This window comes from Stenella coeruleoalba (assembly GCF_951394435.1).
Source record: "Stenella coeruleoalba genome assembly, chromosome: 2".
Lineage (NCBI taxonomy): Eukaryota > Metazoa > Chordata > Mammalia > Artiodactyla > Delphinidae > Stenella > Stenella coeruleoalba.
The window spans coordinates 102,461,353-102,481,673 of record NC_137147.1 but is presented as its reverse complement, the minus strand read 5'-3'; the positions used below and the strand labels follow the sequence as shown (position 1 = coordinate 102,481,673).

The 20,321-nt window shown below is 38.4% G+C and overlaps 1 protein-coding gene across 11 annotated transcripts in view; it reads right to left on the bottom strand.

Annotated features, from left to right (window-relative positions):
* DIP2C (disco interacting protein 2 homolog C) overlaps window positions 1–20,321 on the bottom strand; it is a 367,823-nt gene that overhangs the window by 135,824 nt on the left and 211,678 nt on the right. For all 11 annotated transcript variants that reach the window (XR_013825253.1, XM_079907065.1, XM_079907063.1 and 8 more), the window contains 2 exons: window positions 12,525–12,650; window positions 1,707–1,916 (listed from right to left, as the gene is read on the bottom strand). Coding sequence is in view for 10 of the 11 variants with exons in the window: in XM_079907065.1 (XP_079763191.1) it covers window positions 1,707–1,916; window positions 12,525–12,650 (336 nt within the window). In the remaining variant the exon portion in view is untranslated. The remainder of the gene's footprint in view (window positions 1–1,706; window positions 1,917–12,524; window positions 12,651–20,321) is intronic.

Below are 20,321 nucleotides of genomic sequence, written 5' to 3'. Positions count from 1 at the left end.
GTGTACTCAGTCAGAAAACACACATTCCTAAGGTAAGAGCGAGGGGCAGAGGTGGAGGGAGTTCCACGTCTACCCCGTCCAGGTGGCTACCAGACAAAGCACACGGACTGAGCCTCAGGGCTATCTCAGGTTCCAAAACACAGAGGAAGAAATTTTAGCATCTGAAACTCTTTAACGATCATATACATTTCTGCTTAATTTTTATCTATGATTTCAAATAGAGGTTCTCAGTACACATTAACCAGTGTATGTTCCCGAAAACATTTTAAACTGAAATTTAATACTACTACTTTGCATGTGAGTGTTACTTTAAAAACTGGAGAATTTTCCTATTTTCTCCTTTTTACTCGCAATGGGTACAAAGAAAAGACATTATCATTCCTCTTCTTCCCACTAAAAAACTAGAGCAGGGAATACTGACTTCTGAAGAAGCCGGCAGCTGTTAACGTGAGAACTGGGACCAGACCCAGCCCTCCCAACCGGCTGCCTGTGTCCTGCTGGTAGACAACCAGTCTCACTGCTGATTCTGAAAAGGCTGTTGCTTTTAACCTCAACTTCATGCTGAGCAAGTGCCACTGGGGCCAAGTCCTGAGAAGTCAGTTTGGAATTCCTCTGACTCTTGTCAAGTAGCCAATAATCTAGAAATACTTTTTGAGTCTGAGAAGCTGGCAGAGTATTTCATTCATTCATTTCACTTACCTACTTTCTAAACATGGAGTTTTCGGATAAGAGGATAGATGTGGGAGGATGCCGTGCACCTGCCCTGTGCTCGATGATCAACCACTGCACAGGGAGGTGCAGCTTCCACGTCCCTGGATGCGGCTGACCCTGGTCCACCCCATTTGAATGGAGAACATACTGAACCATCTTGGCACCACATTCAAAGCAAGTAATTTACTTTGTGAAAAATTTTTTATTGAAATGTTTAAAAATCTCAATCCACAGCTGAAAATGGATCAGACAGATCTGGACCTCATGCTGTGCCTTCCACACCAGATGAATGTGGCGCAGTGAGTGGGGGGCTAGGGTGCAGGCAGAGAAACAGGACCCTTACTCACCCCCTCCACGCAGCCCCCTGCTCATCCAATATGCTCCTTTCCTCTAATAATTCTCACTTCATCTCCTGTTTTACACTATTTCCAAACATCTTACCAATGCTTCCTAACTCTGTGCTTTTTTAAATACAGAGGATCCCATGTATCATGGAACCTACACACAAAGTAACGTGAACCACCCCAGAAAGCTGAATGCCTATGGCAGAAAACCATATAAGCAGTAGTGATGAAAGCCTCCCCTTCCTAAGTAACTTCCAAAGTAAGGGCAAACTCACTCTGAAGTCCCCAGCCTTGTTTATTAGCATAATTAAAATTTCATTTAGGAGCATACTTTAGCATGAGGAGAAGAAAGCACGTAACCAGATACGGCTGCAAGTTTCTCTAACGAACAAGAAAGCATTCTTCTACAAGCAGAGGAGACGTCTGGGATGTAAAGAATAGTAAAACCAAGGGTTTCACAAAACAGTAAAACCAACGCAACAAAGCAGCCCAGAAGCGGGAGTGGGGCTCTGTTCTGTCCCTCGGATGGATTCCATGGCCGAGATGCGCAAATAGAGAAATTTCAAAATAAAAAGGGCAGGGTTACTCAGCAGCCACTCAGACGTAAGGACAACGAGAATAAGACAGACGACTGCCCAGCAGGGCACTCACCTAGGTGCGTCTGAGCCATGACGTCAGCCAGTCTGTGGGCGGCGCCACTCCCCCCACTCTGGGTGGAAGAGGAGGAGGTGGTGGAGGTGGTGGAGCCGTGGATGGCCTGGCTGATCCAGTGCTCCATGTTGATGCTGCCCTGGCTGGAGGTGGGGGTCCCCTGGGAGTCGCCCTGCACCGAGCCTTCGTCTTCTGAGCCAGAGGAGGTATCTGTGGGAGGCAGGTGATCAGCCGTGTATATCACAGCAAAGAAGCACCCCCCAGGATTAGTCCCTCTCCAAACACTGCGAACACAGACCTACCTCCCACACTAACTGATCGACGACCTTTGAACACTCTTGAAAAATTACACACTTTTCAGATGACAAATTATTTTTCACTGCAGTGAAGTCTTCATCCAAAACACCTTACATATATATGCTACAGAAAGTTGTGACATTACAATCTCAGACAAAGACATACTCACCAATTTCCTCCACTCAAGAGTTTGAGGGAGAAACCAAATGTTTTCTGTGTACTCAGACACAAAGGGAGAAGGTCAAGGTGGCGTTTTCTAAAAGACACTGAACTTGCACGTGTTTTGAAGTGTGATGCTCTGTAGCCCTTCTTTATACCGAGGTGTTTCTCTGAGTCATGTGCTATTTTAAGTTCCATGTGAGTGTGGCAGGTCTCATCCTCCTGCCTCTCCCAATCTGGACTTCTCTACCAACCTACATCTAAGGACTCTGCCTCCTCCTTTCAGGAGGACAATAAATCACCATACTACATTCTGTGATCAAACTAAATGCATTTACTTTTACATTTGTTCCTTATAAAAGTTTTTCATTATTTACTTGATTTATTTTGCTATCTATGAAAACTGTGTATCTTGGATTGAGCAAAAACGTGTCACTTTTTGCATTAAAATTAATGGAAATAGTATTCATTTAATAACTTTTCACCTAGAAGCAAGGTTTTCAAGCACGAATCGTTGTATACTTGTTATTTAAACTTCAATATAAGAATGACATTTAGGATCATACATATAGGTGAGTTATGTGAGATGCCAGGAGGGAAAAAGGATGAGAGTAGCTCTAGAACATTTACTGAGAATAAGTGAAAGGGTAATTTGTCTTAAATCAAGAAATAGGACTTTTTCTTTTTTTAATGTTAATTTTGCTGTTTATTCACTCATTCATTCATCAATACTTATTAAGCACTTACTAATGTATTAGTTACTGTTCTTTTTTTTAAATTAATTTTTATTGGAGTATGGTTGATTTACAAGGACTTTTTCTTTAACACAGCAATATTTGTGAAGGATATTTACATTGCATTTTATTATCATTGTGACGTGACCTAGGCTGTCTAGAAATTTTTTAGAAGTTTATCTATTAGAAATTTGTTACAGAAGCAACAATAATATTAGAAGGCCAACAGATTCTCTTCCCTTGTCCTTCCTTTTAAAATAACTTAGAATTATAATTTACATAAAAATAAAATTTATATTTTTGGAATTCAGACCTAAGAATTTTTTCAATTTTTTTTGAAATTGTGGTAAAATACACATAACATAAATTTTACCATTTTAACCATTTTTACGTGTACAGTTCAGTGATATTAAATACATTCATAATGTTGGACAACCCTCCCCATAACTCATTTCACCACCATCCATCCACATAACTCATTTCACCTTGTAAAACTGAAACTCTGTCCCCATTAAACAGTAACTCTCCATTGCCCCTTCCCCCCACATCCCCTGACAACCACCACTCTACTTTCTCTCTGTGTAATTCTGACTACTCTAAGTACCTCATGTTAAGTGGAATCGCACTTTTGTCTTTCTGTGACTGGCTTATTTCACTTGGCATAATGTCTTCAAGGTTCATCCACTTTGCAGCATGTGTCAGAACTTCTTTCCTTCTTAAGGCTGAATAACATTCCATGATATGTACAGACCACATGTTGTTATCCGTTCATCTGCTGTGGACACTTGGGTTGCTTCCATGTTTTTGCTGTTGTGAATAATGCTGCTGTGAACATAGGTATATAAATATCTCTTTGAGAGTCTCCTTTAAATTCTTTTGGGTATGTACTCTGAAGTGGAATTACTGGATCATATAGTAAATTCTATTTTTAATTTTTTGAGGAACTGCCATTCTGTTCTCCATAGAGGCTGCACCTCTATGCACCTCATTTCCACCAAGAGTGCACAAGGGTTTCAATTTCTTCATATCCTTACCAACACTTGTTATTTTCTGTTCCTTTTTTTTTTTGATAGTAACCATCCTCATGGGTGTGAAGTTGTATCTCTTTGTAATTTTGATTTGCATTTCCCTAATGATCAGTGATGTTGAGTATCTTTAAATGTAATTATTGGCCATTTGTATATCTTCTTTGGAAAAATATCTATTCAAGTCTTCAGACTTAAGACTTCTGAGAATGTATACACCCCTATATCCACACAGAACATTACCACCTCCCCAAAAGTTTTCTCATGCCCCTTTACAAATCAATCTTTCATTTCCCACCCCATCTTTTCATAAGAAAACTACAGAACAATATCATTCATGATATAGACACTAAAATCCTCAAAAATATTAGCAAACATTATCAAGCAACATATAAAATGACCAAGTGGTAACCAGGATTACACATATGAACATGAATTAAGGTTAATTTGACATTCAAAAATGAATTAATGTTATATATCATATTAGTAGAATAAAGAGAAAAAAAAAGTATGTTAACCTTAAAAGTCAGAAAAAGTATTTTACAAAACCTAACACCCACTCATGATAAAGCCTCTCAACAATGCAGGAATGGAAGGAAACTTCCTCAACCTGATGAAAGGCATTCATGAAAACCCATAGCTAACACTGTATATACTGGTAAAAGACTGAATACATTTCCCCTAAGATAAGAACAAGGCAAGAATGTCCCCTCTTGCCACTTCTATTCAACATTATCCAGCAGGTTCTGGCCAGTGAACTACAGGGAAAAGTAAAAATTAAAGACATCCATCCAGATTAGAAAGGAAGTTGTAAAACGGTCTTTATTCACAGATGACATGATCTTATATGTAGGAAATTCTAAGGAACACATGGAAAAATTCTTGAATTAATAAATGAGTTAGCCCCTTCTGCCATGTAAGGACACAGTGAGAACATGGACGACTATGAGGAAGAAGGCTCTCACCAGACAATGAATCTACCAGCACCCGGATATTCTCAGCATCCAGAACTACCTCTGCATTGACAAAGTCATCAATGTGCCCAGCTAATTTTCCAGTTATCCTTGAAGTGGGGGTTGGGGGGGGGACTTAATCAAAATTTGTTGAGTGGAGCCTCCAAGAAAGTTCTTTAATGGGGAATGCCTCTGTTGAGAGGACTAAAAGACAATGGGACAAGATGAATTTCTGCAGTGGGACAAGCACATACAGAGTGAGAGAACCAAGATATCTCTTATCAAAGCAGATAGGCATCAATGCTCCCCCACACCCTTTTCTGGCTGGACAGACTGCAAATTATTCCCACCTCCCAGGGAACAAGCACACGTTGATCTAGTAGTCAGAAGTCAAAATCCAGCCATCCAATCAGTTAGCATGCGTTGTCACTGTGGCAGGTGAAAAGAGTTGCATAGTTATACATCTGACTTCTTAAATTCACAGGACCACCAAACAAAGATATGAAATATCTTTATAAGACACTAGCACTGAACAATAAGAGAATGAAATTAACAAAAAAATTCCATCATGACAGCATCAAAAAGGATAAAACACTTAGCAATATATCTAACAAAAAATTAAGACAATACCTAGTAAAATCCCAGAAGGCTTTTTTTTAAGAAATTGAAAGCTTATTTTAAAATTTATTTGGAAATGCAAAGGCCTGAGAATAGCCAAAATAATTTTGAGGAAGATGGAGGACTTCATTACCTGATACTAAAACTTACTATGAAGTTAAAGTAATCAAGATAGTGATATTAGCACAAGAATAGGCATATATTTCAATGGAACAGAACTGAACCCAGAAATATAGTCTTACATTTATGATCATGGTCAATTTATTTTTGACGAAGATTCCCAAGATAATTCAATGAGGAAAAGATCATCTTTTCAACAAATGGGCTGGGCAACTGAATATTCACGTATCAAAAAACCAAACCAAAATAAAAAACATAGATCCTTACCTCATACCATAAATAAAAATTAATTCAAAATGGATCACAGGCCTGAATGAAAGAACTAAAACTATAAAATTTCTGAAACTTCCCAAAGCACGATCCATAAAATAACTGATGAACTGAACTTCATCAAAATGGAAAACTCTTAAGCTATGGGTAACATAACAAGTCACCACTAATTCAGTGGCTTACAACACTGCACATACTTATTATCTTAACAGTTCTGGAGGTCAGAAGTCTAAGATCAAAGTGTTGGCAGGGTTTTATTCCTTCTGGAGGCTTCAAGGGAGAATCCACTCCTTTACCTTTTCTACCTTCTTAGAGCCCACCTGTGTCACCAGCACATGGCCCCTTCATCGATCTTTAAAGTGTATCCCTCCAACCTCTGGTTCATTATCTTTTTTTTTTTTTTACTTTGATACTTTTCCCTAAGGACATTTTTTCCTCCAGTTTTATTGAAATATCATTGATATATATCACTGTATAAGTTTAAAGTGTACAGCATAATCGTTTGACTTACATATATTAGGAAATAATTACCATAGTAACTTTAGTTAGCATCCATCATCTCATATAAAATAGAGAAAAAAACTTTCTTCCTTGTGATGAGAACTCTTAAATTTTACTCTCTTAACAACTTTCACATAGATCATACAGCAGCGTTAACTATAGTTATATTGTACATCACATCCCTAGTACTTATAACAAGAAGTTTTTGCCTTTTGACCACCTTCCTCCAATTCCCTCTCCCACCACTCCCTGCCTCTGGTAACCACAAATCTGATCTCTTTTTCTGTGAGTTTTTTTTTTTAAGATTCCACATGTGACTGAGATTACACAGTATTGTATTTCTCATTCTCTGCCTGAATAGAGACTTCTTTGATTACAGTGGGCCCACCTGGTTAATCCAGGATAACTGCCCTATCTCAAGGTGCTTGACTTAATCATGACTGCAAAGTCTTTTTTTTACAATGTAAGGTAATATATTCACAAGTTCTAGAAATTAGGACATGGATATCTTTGGAGGGGGCCATAATTCTCTCCACCACAGACAACATTAAGAAAAGACAAACTACAGTTTGCAAATTGTATACCTGATAAAGAACTTGTATTCAGATTACATAGAGAACTCTTAATCAGTGAGAAGACAGACAACTCATTTTAAAAATGGGCAAAAGGGCTTCCCCGGTGGCACAGTGGTTGAGAATCCGCCTGCCAATGCAGGGGACATGGGTTCGATCCCTGGCCTGGGAGATCCCACATGCCGCAGAGCAACTAAGCTCATGTGCCACAACTACTGAGCCTGTGCTCTAGAGCCCGTGAGCCACAACTACTGAGCCCGCGTGCTGCAACTACTGAAGCCCGCATGCCTAGAGCCCGTGCTCCACAATGAGGGAAGCCACTGCAATGAGAAGCCCGCGCTCCGCAACGAAGAGTAGCCCCTGCTCGCCGCAACTAGAGAAAGCTCACGTGCAGCAACGAAGACCCAACGCAGCCAAAAATAAATAAATAAAATTTAAAAAATAATAAAAAATAAATAAAAATGGGCAAAAAATCGGGACATTTCACCAGTGAATATATACAAATGGCTAACAAGCACACAAAAAGATCCTTAGCATCATTAGTCATTAGGGAAATGAAAATTAAAACCATAATGAAATACTATTTCATATCCACTAGAATGACTATTAAAAAAATAAGGACAATACCAAGTGTTGGTGAGGATGCTGAGAAACTGGAATCTTTATATGTTGCTGGTCGGAATATAACATGGTATAGCCATTATGGAAACAATGTGACAGTTTCTTAAAAGTCAAACATAAACTTACCATAAGACTCATTAATTCCACTCCTAGGAATCTACCCAAGATAAATGAAATTATATATATATACACAAATATATGCACATAAATGTTGATAGCAGCATTATTCATAATAGCTGAAAAGCGGACACAAGCTAAATATCCATCAACTAGTGACTGGATAAACAAAATGTGGCATATCTATCTAATAGAATACAATTCTGCAATAAGAATGAATGAACTACTGATGCTACAAAATGGATGCTCAAAAACATGCTAAAGAAGATACAGAAGGATATATTTTATTAATTCATTTACAAAATGTCTAGAATATTCTTAGAGGTATATAAATCAGATCAAATGTTCCCTAGGCCTGGGTGTGAGAATGGGAATTAACTGCAAATGGGCACAAGGAAACTTTCCGGGGAGAAGGAAATGCTTTAAAACTGGACTGCACCAATAGCTTCACAATCTATATATTTACTACAAGTCATTAAATTATACACTTACAATGTGCTAATTTTATGGGATGTAAATTATACCCCAAGAATGGTATTAAAAAGGAATGTGTTTTCCGCAATAGTTGGGCATAATATTCTGTAAGTATCAACTACATCAAGTTGGTTGATAGTGTTGTTTTGACAACTTTCTTATGATTATTTAAGAAGAATATTTTAAGAATCTCCAATTATTATTTTTGTTTTTTCTATTTTTCCCTTCATTATGCCAGTTTCTGCCTTATAAATTACAATGCTCTGTTTTTAGGTATATAAATATTCATTGTTATAACTTCCTGGTGAATTGCTCATTTTCCAATATGCAATGTTCATCTTTATATCTGGTACTACTTTGTCCTGCTGTCTACTTTGTCTGATATTAATATAGACTTTTCACCTTCCTATGCTTTATGTTTGCATTGTATATTTTTTCATCATTTTATTTTTAACTATCCTTGTTTTTATATTCAAATGTGTCTCTTATAGACAACATATAGATGTATCTTCGTTTTTTATTCAGTCTGACAATCTCTATCTTTTAAGTGGGCGTTTGGTCCATTTACATTTATTGTAATAATTTATACGAGTGAGTTTACATCTAACATTTTGCTATTTGTTTTCCATTCATTCCTCCTATTTTAATCTCTGTTGTTGATTTTTCCCACCTTTGTTTCTATTAACCAAATTTTTTTTTTTTTTTTTTTGCAGTACGCGGGCCTCTCACTGTTGTGGCCTCTCCCGTTGCGGAGCACAGGCTCCGGATGCGCAGGCTCAGTGGCCATGGCTCACGGGCTTAGCCGCTCTGCGGCATGTGGGATCTTCCTGGACCAGGGCACAAACCCATGTCTCCTGCATCGGCAGGCGGACTCTCAACCACTGCGCCACCAGGGAAGCCCCCCAAATATTTTTTAAGAGTTTCATTTTATGTTCTCTATTAAATTCTTACCTATACCTCTCATTTTTTTTAGTGGTTACTTTAGGGCTAAGAATATGAATCCTCAATGGGTCCATACGGGGTCAATACTGTAACTGTTTGCTCTTCAAATCTGACACTACAAACTTTCTCTCCCATCTCACATCACACCTGACACTATTCATTTCATTCTTTCCATTTTCTGCTTCCTACTTCATAACCATACAACAGTATAATTCCATTCACCTGGCCTTGTCTTTTGTGCAATTGTTGTTTTAAAGAAAATTACAAGAAAAAGCATAGAATTTTACGTTTACCCAGGTATTTACTGTTTCCAGTGTTCTTCTTTCCTTTTCATAGATGTAAATTTTTATCTGGGATCATCTCCCATCAGCTAAATGACATCTGTTAGTGCGTTTGCAGTTCTGCTGGCACCATATTCTCTGAGCTTTCATGTGTCTCATTATGCCTTTTTTTCACCCTCGTTTATGAAGTATATTTTCACTGAGTATGAATTGACAGTTTCAGTCTTTTCCTTTTGGTACTTTATAAAAATGTCTTCTCATTGTCTTCTGGCCTTTACTGCATCTTCACATAAGTATTCATAATTCATATGACCGTTCTTCTGTATGCAATATATCTGTTTTCCTTTGATGACTTTCAAGATTTCCTCTTAATCTTTGGATTTCAGCACTTGGACTATTATTAATTTAGGGATGATTCTTTTCATACTTAATCTGCGTGGCATTCACTGAACTTCTGGGATCTGTGAGGTGGTGTTTTACATCAATCTGAGAAGTTTGTGACCCTTATTTCCTTAAGTAGTTTTTCTTCCCTTTTCTCACTCTCTTTTCCTTCTTGGATTCCAATTATAAGTATGTTAACATTGTATCACAGATGCTTGAGGTTCTGTTAATTTTTCTTTTATCTTTTGACTTCTCATTCTTCAGTTTGGTTAATTTCTCTTTATCTAAGTTCACAGACTCTTTTATCCTACTTCTCCAATCTGATGCTAAGCTGATCTAGTAAAATATCATTTCTGTATTATATTTTTCATTTCTAGAGTTTCTATTAATTTTTAAAATATTTTTTCCTTTCCCTGATCAGCTCAAGTATTAAGATAATATTTTCATTTAGTTCTTTGACATATTTTCATTTGATTCCCTGAATGAGGTCCACTGCCTAAAAGCAGTCATCTTATTTGTTTTGTGCAGCTTTATAGTTGTTTATGGTGTATGGGTTAGTCTGGTAAGTTATTTCATTATGGCTGGAAGCAAAAGTACTGACAAATTCTTCTTATATTTTTGTACGTGAAAAATAAAGCAAAGTTTCATCTATAGAAGACTGGCATTGCAACGATCCTAATCATATCTTTTCTAGAAACTATGATACTAGTCAGCAACCAGTCACTTTATGCAGAGAATATAAACTTCAGGAATATTCTCTGAAGAAAACTGGACACAAAATTAGTTCTAACAAATGCTATCAGCAACCAAGGAAAACAGAGTGAGAGAAAATGAAGCTGAGCCACGATTTTCTTCAAGCAAGTACAGTTACAAATATGTAGACTCCTAATAAGCACAAAATAGGTTATGAATGAAAATTTTTATGATGATGGTGTTGGCATTTATGATTGTACAAAACTATCCCATGTGATACTGTTACTAGGACTCCTGAATGACAGTTTACAAAATGTATTATATGGTGTACGTGAAAATGCTAACCAAACAATTAAATGCAAATGTTGCACCAATAATGACACTCATTTCCAATAACATTCTTTTATATTTTGCAAAGACCTTTGTACAAGGTTCGTTCTCCTGAAAGTTTTCTTTCATCACGCATGACACAACAACACTCATGAGGATGAATTCAACATGTGAAAAAGCACATACACAAATAATCACATTGCACCTTGTACTTTAGACTCAACATTTCCCATAAAAAGTGGCTCAGAAAAATGTCCATCTCCCTGAATACTGTCTAGTTCCAAAGAGTTGGCTAAAATATATTTTAAGTGGGGTTTGTTATTCTTATAAGTCCATTCTGTTTGTTGTATAAACACATACAAAATAATTTTTCACCACTTATAAATTTTGGCAAATTATAACCATAAACTAAATAGGATTAAGTATATTAATTATGCTGATTTAAAAAGAGTCCAAAATACATGCTGTGGCTCAACAAAAAGGAAGGAAATTGGCAAAAAGGACACCCTTTCCTATTAGAATGTTATATTCTTGAGATAAAGAACACTTGTGGTATTATCTGTTAAGACAAAACAACACAACTAAGTTTTATATTATTTAAGTTTTGTCTTACAAAGCTCAGGACGTTCACTTTTAGAGGCATGTAAAGCTGAAGACTTAAGAGTTGTTTGAAGCAGTATTGGATATACTTGACCACATCTGTGAGTTGAAGTGTGTGCTTCTATTACCCTCACTGTTTGCAAACACTCATGACTAACTTCAAAAGACTCCAAAAAATGCTATGTATGTTCAACTATTCTTACTGCACCCTAAATTTCTCTTATGAACAAAGGGGTGTGCCAGGTAACTTAGATCTGCAGAAAAGACAGAGTGGCAACAACGACATGAATAATGTTGGAACCAGAAACACACACACACACAAATCAAGTAAATTAGGTTCAATCATTCATGTTTCTAATAGATACCTGGACGTTTAACTTCATATTTCACTTCAGTTTTGAAGATCACAAGATACAGATTATAATTATTTGGGTAGAGTAGAGATCTTAGGTAGTTATATAAAATTCAAGATTAAACAAAAGCAGAAATACAATGGGATATTACCTTCAACCATTTAGATCAGGGGTTGGCAGGCCTGTGGACCAAACCCTCTGCCTGTTTTTGTGACTAAAGTTTTATTGACACATAGCCATGCCTTTCACTGACATGTTGCCCATGGCTGCTTCAGCACCACAATAGCAGAGCAAGCAGCTGTGATACCCCAAAATACTACCTGCACTTCACAGGAAAAACTGATGACACCAGATTTAAGTAACTGCCTAAATTTTTCAATTCATTCAATTTCTTAACAGAACATTACAACCTACTGACATTTTAAAGACTTGAGAATATGCATACACCAGTCTAAGCAGAAGAGAAATCCAGCTTCGGTTAGAAGGATGGATGTACAAACTCTTCTCTTGCTTTGTAAAGAATTAAATAAAATTTTATAGGATTTAAAAAAAAAGTCTGTATCATATTTGAGTCTAAATGAAAAGTTTAAAAACATTTATTTATATAGACATATATATAATCATGCCAATTTTCCTTCCAAGTTTTATTTAGAGCGTATTTACTATTTCTGGACTTCTGGTTCTCAAAATCTGAATGACAGCACCATGATTTTGAAAGTTAGAAAGATCGCAGTTGCTGGCACTGACTTCATGAAGCAGACGGGACCTGCTGCTCACCTGGGGGTGTGTAGGCGTCCATCGAGGTCTGCACAACCAAGGACCTGCGTTTGGAAGGCATAGGCACTGCCATCTTCCTTTCTTTGTGTTTAGCGAGCGCAGCCTGGACAGCTTCTGTATGGACGTCTGAAACAAAGCGAGAGCTAAATCACTCCATTGTTCAGGGACAGCCGGAAGGCCCCAAGCTTTTCTGCTTTCTTTCTGGTCCTGTGAAAGAGTTTATCATCCTACAGAAACTGTCACAAATGGATGAGTGGGGAAGGAAGGAAAATAAGTGTAAACCTGCTAGTTTGAAAGCTCCAGGAAAAAGGCATTCAAATTCATTCATAGACTTTTAACTGTTCATTTTATTACCCTAGATCTGTATAAATAATCAGATACGGGATGTAAATCGCTGTGATTTTTCTTTTCTTAGAGTGAAAGGACATGGATCTTCAGATATTTCTTCACAGGTCACATTTCAAGCTTCTTAATTCGTTTCAATGTTCTGTTAAGGTAAGTATGTACACCTTACAGGCTGTACGGTAATGATCTTGGCTAACACTTTCCAAATATCAGTTATGGGGCAGTCACTATGTTAGGTATTTTGTGTGTATGAACCCATTATGTTAACTCCACAAATGATATTTTACTGCAGATTTTGTAAGGTAGTGTCCTCAGGGCTTGGCGTGGAGAATCAGGTGGACAAGGTATTGTGTCTCATGCAGCTCACTTTCTAAAGGGTTAAAGACAGACAACAGACAATCAAAGGGGGTAAGAATGAAAATAAGATAAAAAGATTGAGTACCTACTTAACTGTGAAGCCAGGGAAGAGCTCTCTTACTGTGAAATCTGAATAGTAAGATGAGAATCTCCAAGACAGAGGGAAAAGCCAGCTCAAAGGCCCTGCACTGTGAATGAGGATGGTGCTGGCACAATGCACACAACACCAGCAGAGGGACTCACCAGGATGAAGGGCTTTACAGGAGTGGTACAGAGCTTGGCTACCATTCTAACTTTGACAGGGAAGCATGGGGGAAGAAGGGTGAGCATGGATGACATGATCTGATTCCATTTTGGAGGGCTCATTCTGGATGTTGTGAAGGACACTGCAGGAGAATCAGAGTAGGAGCCAGGAAACCAGTTAGAAGTCTGCAGTCAGGATACTACTACACCCACAATCCTGGACTTCTTGGACATTTGCATATCATCTCTTGTGAAGTATATGTCCAAGTTTTTGAGCTGCCTTTTTATTACTGATTTATACTAGTTCTTTATATATTATGGATACAAGCTTTTTTTTTTAAGATATATGTTTTGAAAATACTCATCCCAAGTCTATGGCTCAACTTTCAAACCCTTAATAGTGTGCTTGATGAGGAGAAATTTTTCATTTTCATGAGATTCATTTTGTTATCTTTTCCTCTCTAGCTAGTGCTTTTTGAATCCTGCCTATAAATTTCTACCTACCCCAAGGTTCAAAAAATACACTCCTTTGTTTTCTTTGGGAAGCTTTATACTTTTACCTTTTACTTTTAGGTCTAGGTAACATCTCAAGTTAATTTTTCTAAGTAGTGGAAGTGGAGGTTGGTGTTCACATTTTCCCACATGCTTACCTGATTTTTCAAGTACCATTTGTTGTAAAGATTTTCCTTTCCTTATTAAATTGCCCTAGCTCCTTTGTCAAGTGTCACCTGACCATGTGTGTACGGGTTTAATTTTGAACTCTCCATCTGGTACAGTAAATCCATTTGTCTATCCTTCTGCTAGTTCTATACTATGTTGATTAATTATATATTTTTTTCAGTTAGAGTATTTACAAAACATATAAGATTCACCCTCCCAGCAATTTTCAGGTGGTCAGCACAATACTGTCCACCACATGTACGTTATTGTGCCACAGACCCCAGAAGTCCCCATCCATCCTGCATGACTGAAGCTCTACACCCACCTAACAGCAACTCACCACCTGCCTGCCCCCAATCCTGAGCAACCACCATTCTACTTTCTGTTTCTATGAGTTTACTATTTTAGATCCCTCATATAAGTGGAATCACACAGTATTTGTCTTTCTGTGACTGGCTTATTTCTCACAGCAAAATGTCCTCAAGAATATGCTGTAGAATATGTCGTAATTTCCTTTCCTTTTAAGGCTCAGCAGTATTCCACTATATATACACACCATATTTTCTTTATCCATTCATCCACCGATGGATTTAAGTTGCTCTGACCTCCTGGCTAATGTGAATAATGCTGCTATGACTATTGGTGTGGCAATATCTGCTCGCATCCCTGCTTTAATATTTTGGATATATATCCAAATAGAATTCATAAATCATATGGTGGTTCTATTTTTTATTTTTTGAGGAAGCTCCATACTGTTTTCCATAGCTGCTGCACCATTTTACATTCCTACCAACAGTGCACAAGGGTTCCAATCTATCTACATACTCACCAACATTTGTTTTCTGTTTAAGAAAAATTTTTATAATAGCCATCCTAATGGGTGTGAGTGGTATCCCACTGTGGTTCTGAGTTGCATTTTCCTGATAATTAGTAATGTTGAACATCTTTTAATGGACTTATAGGCCATTTGTGCATCTTCCTTGGAGAAATGTCTATTAAAGTTTTTTGCCGATTATTAAATTCGGTTATTTAATGTTACTGAGTTGTAGGAGTTATTTATATATTCTGGATATTAACCCATGATCAGATGTATACAAGAGGATATGTTCTTCAATTTCATAGGTTGCCTTTTCCCTCTATTGTTTCTTTACTGCAAAGAAGTTTTAAGTATGATGTAGTCTCATTTGTCTAATTTTGCTTTTGCTGCCTGTGCTTTTGGTGTCATATTCAATAAATCACTGCCAAATCCAATGTCATGAAGCTTTCCCCCTTTGTTTTCTTCTAAGAATTCTACAGTGTCAGGTCTTACATTTTTTTTTTTTTTTTTTTTCAGTATGCAGGCCTCTCACTGTTGTGGCCTCTCCCGTTGCGGAGAACAGGCTCCGGATGTGCAGGCTTAGTGGCCATAGGCTCACAGGCCCAGCCGCTCTGCGGCATGTGGGATCTTCCCGGACCGGGGCACGAACCTGCGTCCCCTGCATCGGCAGGCGGACTCTCAACCACTGCGCCACCAGGGAAGCCCAGGTCTTACATTTAGGTCTATAATCTATTTTGAGTTAATTTTTGTATATGGTGTAAGATAATGGTCCAACCTCTTTCTTTTGCAAAACAAAAGCCAATTTTCCCAACACTGTTAGTTGAAGAGACTATCGTTCCCCACTGTGCAGCTCTGGCAGCCTTGTCCAAGATCATCTGACCATATACACAGAGTGTATTTCTGGGCTTTCTATTCTTTTCCATTATTCTACATGCCTGCCTTTATGCCTGTACCACAGGGTTTTGATTACTGTACCTTTGTAATTTATATTGAAATCAGGAATTGTGAGGCCTCCATTTTGTGGTTCTTTCTCAAGATCGTTTTGCTTATCTGAGGTCCTTTGAGATTCCATATGAATTTTAGAATTTTTTCATTTCTGCAAAAAGTGTCATTGGGGTATTGATAAGGAAGATTATTGTAGTTTTATCATAAATTTTGATATTAGGTAGTGCAAGTCCTCCGACTTTGTTCTTTTCAAGTTTGTTCTGGCTATCCAGATTTGATCGCATTTTCATGGAAATTTTAGAAACACTCTGTCAATTTCTACAAAAACTCTGTTGGGATTTTGATTAGATTCATGTTAAATCTATAAATCAATGTAGAGAGACTATCTTAATATTGAGTCTTCCAATCCATGAACACACGGTGGATCTCTCCATTTTTTTCCTCCTTTAATTTCTACCAACAATGTTCTGTAACTTTCACTGAGGAAGTCTTCCTAAATGCTGGATGTTACTGATGTTATTATAAAAAGCATTGTTTTTTTATTTCACTTACAATTTTTGTTGCTAGTGTATACAAATACAATTAGTTTTTAGATACCGAATTTCTCCCTTCCGCCCTTGCAAAATTCACATTATTTCTACTAGTTTTGTAAATTTCTTAAAATGTTCAAAATAAACCATCATGGTGTCTGTAAATATAGTTTTACCCCTTCCTTTTCAGTTCAGTGAACTACACAAAAATACTGAGTAGTCATGTAAGGGTGACAAAATTACAATGTATTGTTTTTTGTCCATTCTTTTAGATATATGCAAGGTTTTTTGCCTTGAGCATAAATTACTTTTGCAATCAGATAAAAGTTATATTTTTGACATAAAACAATCATTTTAGAAAATATGAATAGATTAGAAAGGTACATTTTAAAGAAGTGTGGATTTTTTCCCACATTTAAAAAAATTGCTAAAACCAAACACAAGTGTGCTAAATTTTTTTCACAAAATTGAAAGAAAATAGTAAAACAAGAATATTTTCAATCACAAAGACACTCACATGCCCAAACTAGGAGCCACTCCTGGCCTATGCCCCAGAAGGTAAAGAGTTTACCCACAGTTGGCCATGAGTCAGAAATAGGTGCTTGTTGCTGTTAAGTCACTAAGATGTTGGATAGCTTACTGTACAGCAAAATTGAACAATACATAAACTGATGAAGTAACTAATTCTTTTCAAAAGCCAACTCTGTGTCTTATTTTAACTGCAAAACAATGGCATAAGAAACATTTAAAACATCTATAAATAGCACCCTGAAGGGTCCATAACACAACATGATGAATAACGATGGTAGGTGGAATACCAGGATGACCCTCCCCAAACAGCAGTGCTGGCGTGATCACTGAAGACCCCTAGAGACCATGCTCACCCAGTCAAAACAAGGCAAAGATACGGAAAGAGGTGTGTGGCCCTGAAGTTGAAGAGCTGCCTCTGGGGTGCACAGTGTAATTAGGGCAAAAAGCATTCACGGCAATGTTGAATGAAATGTTAGGATCAGAATTACCTCCACATGGTAAGCTTTTCAGGGCTTAATACTCCCCACTCCCAACCCAAATATCCAAACCAAAAAAGGACCACTAACATCTCAGGAGAGTGACTAGATGGAGAGACCTTTTTGGAAAGATGTTTCGAAATATGATGATTAGTCGGGGGAGAAAACCAACCCATGTCACCGTGCGACTCTCCTGGTTGTTCTAACTTGGCTTCTCCCTTCCATCCTCAACAAGGCTGGGAGCTCTCCTAGTTCCCCCTGTTGCCAGTTGTACGTGTCTAACAGCTGCAGGACGAGAGGAGAGAGTAAGACTGGACCACACGGCAAAGGGGACACAATGAAGTCTATCTTCTGTGAGAACCAACATGTGTCATCGGGTGCCATGGGGAGGCCCCTTGGCAGTTCCAAGCGCCCTGGATTCCAGGAAGGGGCATCTGGATCAACAGTTAAGAAGACTGGAAAAGGGGTATTAGCTGAGAATACGTTCATAGCTCTTAGCCTAAAACCCAGATCAATCCTACAAGACCTCACGAAACTAAAAACTTTTAGGAAAACGTGGATAAGCAGGTTGCTACACAGCAAATCTTCCCTTGAAAGCTCAGCATCATTGCACGGGATGCATCCACGAGTGACATCAGTAGCTCTGATGCAGGAACCACGAAGGCATTTGATTAAGTGTCACAGAACCTTAATTACAAGCGTCTTGGATGCAATTCTTACACAGCCATGTGAATTAGGAACTAGATGAAAGCTGAGGAAGGGAAATAATAAGAAGTGGAGTCTCCCACTCATTTGAGGTGCTGGGCAGGGAGACAGAACAGTCGAGCTCCCGGCCACACAACGCGTCAACAAGAGCTGCTGATCATTATGAGCCCTGAGTTCCAGGGAAGGTCTGAAGCACAAATGGACTGAAAAAGATTAAACTAAATACCAGGAGGAAACAATATGGCTCAAGAGCTGTACATTTAGTTTTACAGGAAAGGGAACTGCTATTTTCTAGTATTTCTAATGTCAATGGAGACAAGTACCAAAAAGCGGTCAAAGACATCCCACACTTCCCACGAAGGGGCTGGGAAGTGGCAGACTGCAAGTCCAGGGACACAGAACATGATTTTAGTTTGGGATTCCACGGTGGCATTGATGTTACCAAAGCACAGAGGAAAGAAGCCAGTCTGATCAAGAAGCACTGAATTAGGCAGGGCAAACATGGCAAGGGTGTAGGAAAAAGGGCAGAGATTTGAAAGCTTTCATAGCATAATGAAAGGCACCGTGCTACCCGGAAACCAAACGTGACCTCCGCCCTCCAGGGCAGGGGTGTCTCACAGAGCTATCCCTACAGAGCTGTACAGGGCACGCTGGGTGAACTGCTGGCTGGTGCACAGTGCAGGGGCCGCAGAAGCCAGCAACACGCAAGAACCAAGAACCACTCCTGCTGAAAGGCCTCCACCTCCTCTGCTAACAGCTGCACATCAAGTCAGCTGACAAAGACAATGCAAGGGCCTAGATCCATTCTTTCCTTAGAAGGCAATGAAGGTGGATGCAGGTCTGAGAGGCGATAAATTGATTATGCCACATTTGAAAATAGGAAGCAAAACTAAGTAAAATCCTCTCATCCGCCCTTCCTTCCTCTGTGGCAGCATTCACAGCTTATTCAGCCTAGGTCTTTCATTCAAACATTCTCAAAGTATCCATCTGTTCAGAGAAAGGAGATATTTAAGGTCAGCTTCACGTGGCATGGAATAAACAGATCACTCTGGCTAGTAAAGAATTTTTTGGGTACTTACATTTATAGTGTTAGACAAATTGACATGCTAATAAGATGTACTTCTTCAGCAGAGTTTCAAAAATAGTGAAAATGGTAATATAAAATACGCCCATAGTTCTAGGCAAACGCAAGAATACTGAAGTGAGAGTCCAGGCTTTGGAATCAGAATGCTGGTTCTGCCACTTACTAACTGTAAAATACTGAATAAAATTTTAAATCCTTCTAGGCCTCACTTTGATCATCTGTAAAATGGAAACAAAAATAATAGAGTTGCTGTGAGAATTACGTAAGTTAAAATATACAAAGCAAGCCACTAGGTACCTGTCACCTAGCAGCACTCATTAATGACAGCTGTTTTTATTAATATTTTGAAGCAATGGTTTGGTACAGTGGGTTTGATCAACTGAAAAGGCCCAAGGAATCAGCATTGATAGTCTGTCTTGGAGTGACACCACCACAACGATGGTGTTCTTGCCAGGCACACATCACAGACCATGGGGTAAACCTACGAATTATACTCAGCACAAAAGGAAGGAAGACAGGCACTAAATGCTGATGCCTCTGAGCATGGGCTCCCATTGCTGCAGCCTCGGGTCTGCAGCTCAGAGGTCAACCCCAGAGGGCATGCACTCGGTCGAAGGTTCTTACTCTTCACAAGACTTCCATATTTTTGACCCCTGCATCAACAGTCTCAACAAGGTCTTCGAACAGATACAAGTTTCTTAATATCCTGAACAGAAGCTCTATTTTCCTTTTGGTTTCTTCAAAACAGACTGTACTTTCATTTGCTCAGTAAGAAACTACTATCCTGCAACACAGTAAGCAGTGGGATATTTGAAGAATAAATTATAAATAACTAGACACCTTTACCCCCCTCAGAGGAAGGGCGTATCTCTGTGTATCTATGGGTTTAAATCTTATTTATTTATTTATTTAACATCTTTATTGGAGTATAATTGCTTTACAGTGGTGTGTTAGTTTCTGCTTTATAACAAAGTGAATTAGCTATACATATACATATATCCCCATATCTCCTCCCTCTTGCGTCTCCCTCCCACCCTCCCTATCCCACCCCTCTAGGGGTCACAAAGCACCGAGCTGATCTCCCTGTGCTATGCGGCGGCTTCC